A 5,113-nucleotide genomic window follows, 5' to 3' on the forward strand; every position below is an offset into this window, starting at 1 on the left:
AACTTGTATAAAAAATTTATTTTATGATAATATTTGTTTGTTAATTTTTATTACCGATTTGTTTTGGAACTAAAGTTTAATTTTTGTTGCCACAATTATCATTTTTTGAATAATTTTTTTTTATAATATTACTTAAGCCACTTGCTTTTCTCCTGTTGATAAAAATAAAACTTCACTCCACTGTCTATTAAAATACTTCGTTCACACATAATTCTGGCATTCATACAGTTGCTTTTTAAGACTGCATAAGTAAATAAATAACTTTTGTGACTAATCGCACGCACSTTTAGCTTCAATTAGCGCGCGCAAAGCTGCAGAGGTGTTACACATTGTAACGACATTATTTATAATTACATATGTATATGTATGTATATTATACYCCTTATGTTCAATTTTACTCTAATTTTTAACTTGATTTTGCAGGCGTTAATAAATAGCAGATATATTCACTTATATGCAAATTTTAGCAAAACAAAAAAAACCAAAAAAAAAAATCTGCAACTAACGAACCTTTAGGCCTAACAAACAATTTATTAAAAACAATCTTATGTTGAAAAAACTCACAAGTTGCCATAAGTGAAGGATTATTTTAATATGTGTTCTTTTAATATTTTTCTCTCTCTTTTTACGATTCGGATGCATACTCTTGCACGATTTGCCTAAYAACAATAATAAACTATAAAACAAAATATAAAATTCGCATAACTTTTAAAATTTAATATAAAAAAAAAACAAAAACCGCCGTCATTGAATGCCTTTGCAAAATTATTGCAAATATAAAATACCCCCCCTTCGAATTATTGTCACTTATTGTGCGCACAGTTAATGCGTAAGCGCAGCAAATACGACGATGCTGATGCCAAGCGCAAGAACAGCAACTCGGACAAGGAGGATGAGTGTTTGGAGCGTGGCGCTGGCGTCACTGCACACAACTCCATTGACAACGACAGCAACATCACTACCACCGTCATTGTTGCGCATAGCAAAAATCCCGATATGTCGCATAGRCAACGCAAACATAACAATAATAATAATATTAATAATCAAAAAATTGGCTGTGATGTAAGCAAGGATGCCGCTGATTCGGACAACAGCAGCTGCCATGAAAACGATATCTTCCTAAAAGGTGTGAATGGTGTTAGTGGTGTTGGTGTTGGTGTCGGTGTTGCCGCTGTTGACAACATAAAATCAACGAACTACCACAACAGTCCCGCACTGTCAGCATCCGTGCTTTCGAATCAAACTGAACAAACAAATTGTGATGAATTTACTAATAGTCCAAATAAGCTTAATTTTAAGTCGAATAATGATAGCGGCGACGATGATGGCATTGATGATCATCATAATATTGACATAATAGATGGTGGTGATGATGATAATGCAACTGTGGATAGTGGTCATGGTGGTACACCGATACATGGTAAACGCGCTAAACAAACGAAAACAGGTAGTGTTAAACAAGCAACGGTTATGGTGCATTCAGCATCTGCCTCAGCTATCATTATGTTGCATAACAACAACAACAATAAGCATGACATCATTACAGGCACCAGTAATAGTATAACTAGTTTAAATAGCCTGAATCTCAACGCGAAGATCGGTGTAGGCGCTGGCGAAACGAATGGCGAGCTGAAACAACTCGGTGGCAGCAAGAAGCGGGTTAGAATCCTTAACAATGTCATTACTAAAAATAAAAAAAAAATAAATATCAAATACACATTGCCATACCATATCCATATGAATTAATAACACGCACAACAATCACAAATGCTCATTTATACACATTTATTTGATTATACGAAAAAATCACCAACATTTTATCGTCACGAATTTCATTGTTGTTGTGGTTTATTTATTATTTTACGTACTTTACAAGCGTCATCCACCAGTTTATGTATGTATGTCATATTGCACTGTTTTGATTTGATGGTTTGTAACCACGTCCCACATTCCCCTCGTTACACACTGGTTATGAAAATATTTTCTGTAAATTATTTTTCTTACGAAGTTATTTGTTCATATTTTCTTTCTGTATGTTATCTGCAATTATATGTGCTTGTATAACTATTTAATGGCGTAAAGACAAAGAGATTAAATAATTAATTCTGAGTTAGTGTCAAATAAAAACTAACCTCTTGAAATAAAAGTATCTTATGATTGGCAAACTAATGCAGGCGATATTAACACACAAGTACGGATAAATACAACAACAAAAAGTTTATTATAGCAGCTTTTAACATTTTTGATACGAAAAATTCGGTATAATTCATATATTGCTAATAAACAAAAAAAAAATAATAAAAAATTTTTTCTTTGCAGTTTTGTTAAGCAAAGCCACACTTTCGGTTAGTTATACATAAATGCTATATAAATAATTAAACTACATTTTTGGTCAATTAAAAAGGCTCTATATATGTATATGAGCATATCGTCACCTAAAATGCAAAATAACGTAACATAACTTTTCATAAGTTCACAGGCGAAAAATAATATAAAATAAATAATGAAAAATAATAAAAGAGAAACCACTAATAATGAAAATAAAAATCAGTTTTGTTTATAAAATAGTGATATATTTGTTATAACTAACAGCGAAAGCTATGTTGTAGTGAATCGTAAGCAATAAAAAACTAAACTTCGCTTTTTTTTGATGATAAGTTATTTTGAATGTTATGAGACGATATGTAGTATATATTTTTTAAATCATTGTTTTTTTGTTTTTTTTTTGTCAAATGGGACGTCATAAACGTTTCACATGTTCAATATTGTATTTGATGTCGGAACTTTATGAGTTTGCCAGCAAAGCATTGCATTTACTTTACTTTTGGCATACTAATTAATTAATTACAGTGAAAATAACAAAAAATATAAAATTTTAATATTAAAATTCAATAAGAAATTGCATTAAAAAATATTTAAAAATTATATATATTTCATGAAAAGTATTAATTTACTTTAACACACATATAATTCGCTTTGGGTATCATTAAATTAATTTTTTAAGCAAACAATCATGTTATGGGACAAGAAAAAGCAGTTTTACCTAACCTAAATTTGGGCTGGAAATAATTATGTAAAAGGCATTTTGGGTAAAAAAACGTTACCATTCCACATACACAGACACACACACACACACACACACCCTGATTGCTAACTCTTATAAGTTTAATTATTTTGTCCATAACTTGTTGCTCTTCTCAATGCCACCTAACACGTCGCCGTATCAAAAAACAGAAAAGTGRTTCTAAAATACCGTTTGTCTACTTAAATATTGTGCGTTTCTCCTGTTATGTACTGCATTACATACTCGGTAACTTGTCGTCCGTTACTCGTTACATGCATTTAGCGCCGTGTCTGCGCTTTAAGTTGTTTATGAAGTGATCGTTTTCGGCTTTTTAGGTGCATTTATTGTTTMTGTTTTTATTTTATTCGATATTCATATGATTTTTTTGTTGTTTCTTTCAATGTTGTTATTGCTACTCGTTGCACTTACTTTATTGAGGAGTCCTGATAGATTGAAATCATTTTTTTTTGCAGGAAAACGAAAGTGCTTGCAAGAAAATTATATAAAATGCAAAAATTTAGCGTAAAGATTTCAAGAAATGTTTTTTTTTTATTCAAAAATATAGCCTTAACTTATTAGTACTTCGTTTTTATTTTAATTTACGCATATTTTTTTTTTTTTGTTAATTAAAGCCAACAAAAAATTCTTTTCATATTTTATCGTGTCTTAAGCTTGCTGTTGCCTTATAAGGCATGCCAAAATTCAGAATTTTACATCAAATTTTATCGTGATTGCTGTTGTCTCATAATATATTACATGCCAAAATTCAGCATTTTAAGCGAATCAGTACTGTATATTCCGCAGCTACCGAAATCTTTCCAATAATAATTAAAAACTCACTAATTTATTTATAAATTTTKAATCGCAGCAAAAAAATGCATATATGTATATAAATTTCTGCAGCATTTATCCAAAATTAGCCTTATTCTGAAACATACATATCTCTACAACGTTATTGTTTTTACATAACCTAACTTATTCCCAATAAACTCAACTCTCACTCGCAAATATACAAACATATGTAGGTAAAAATAGTTACTAGCTCTGTAATGTTAAATATTATTGAATAAACGTCACTAGTTATATAATCACAAAAAAAAATGTTTTCGAAAAGTTTTTAAAGTCAGTATTGCCTACTTAACCGAAACATACCCGATTTAATAACCACATCATGCTTTGACAAATTCCAATGCAAATAGTTCAGATAAACTACATTTTCGCTACTAAATAAAGGACTAAAATCACTACAGCATTTCGAAATTGTATAAGCAGTAAATGCAGTTTCTCTTGAAAAACTGAGAATTTAACAAAAAAAAAAAAATAATTTAAGACCCGTCCAACCAGAAATGTAAAATGTCTGCAATAAAAATTYCTCAAAATTTTAAGGCAATATCTTATTCCAAACAAAAAAAATTATTGGTTCTATAAAGTATTTCAATAAAATTTTTGTTTTTCAAAAATTGCACCGTTTTTTCAAAACAAATTTTAATTTTCAAAAATTGATCAGTTATTTAAATAATTATGTTCTATATATTCAGAAACTATACCAATCATTGTAAAAAAGCGGCTATACAAATAGTTTTTGGCAAAATTCCAAAAAAAAAGAATATTGGTTTTATAAAGTGTTTCAATAAAATTTTGTGTTTTCCAAAAATTTCGCTGATTTTTCAAAAAAAAATTTAATTTTCAAAAATGTATCAGTTATTTAAATAATTATGTTCTATATATTCAGAAACTATACCAATCATTGTAAAAAAGCGGCTATACAAATAGTTTTTGGCAGCAGAATTTCAGTAACTAACCAGTTAAATGAGAATTTGGTAATCGCTTAAAAAGTAGGGCTGGAATGAACGCCTGAAATTTTAACTCTGTAAATATGTTGATATTTATTTCTACTTAAATTTTTATATCTGTACTACAATTACCCTCTAAAAAGCTGAACTTTCGTTTTCACTGCAAACCATATAACTGTATTTACGATTTGTATAGTTTTTAAAAACCCTTTTGTTTATATGATTACCAGTTATCATGCTTTATATTTCATACAAA

General features: G+C 29.4%; 1 protein-coding gene across 6 annotated transcripts in view; it reads left to right on the forward strand.

The window, feature by feature from the left end:
* The window catches only part of LOC108978655 (transmembrane protein 165), a 14,188-nt gene that overhangs the window by 7,818 nt on the left and 1,257 nt on the right, over positions 1-5,113 (forward strand). For 4 of the 6 annotated variants that reach the window (XM_018949035.1, XM_018949036.1, XM_018949034.1 and 1 more), the window contains one exon: positions 823-1,659. The exons of 1 other annotated variant lie outside the window; for it this stretch is intronic. In XM_018949035.1, coding sequence (XP_018804580.1) covers positions 823-1,659 — 837 coding nt within the window. The remainder of the gene's footprint in view (positions 1-822; positions 1,660-5,113) is intronic. One more of the 6 variants, XM_018949038.1, reaches the window with a different exon arrangement.

The sequence above is a fragment of the Bactrocera latifrons genome, unplaced genomic scaffold, assembly GCF_001853355.1.
Source record: "Bactrocera latifrons isolate USDA-ARS-PBARC rearing strain unplaced genomic scaffold, ASM185335v1 scaffold_125, whole genome shotgun sequence".
Lineage (NCBI taxonomy): Eukaryota > Metazoa > Arthropoda > Insecta > Diptera > Tephritidae > Bactrocera > Bactrocera latifrons.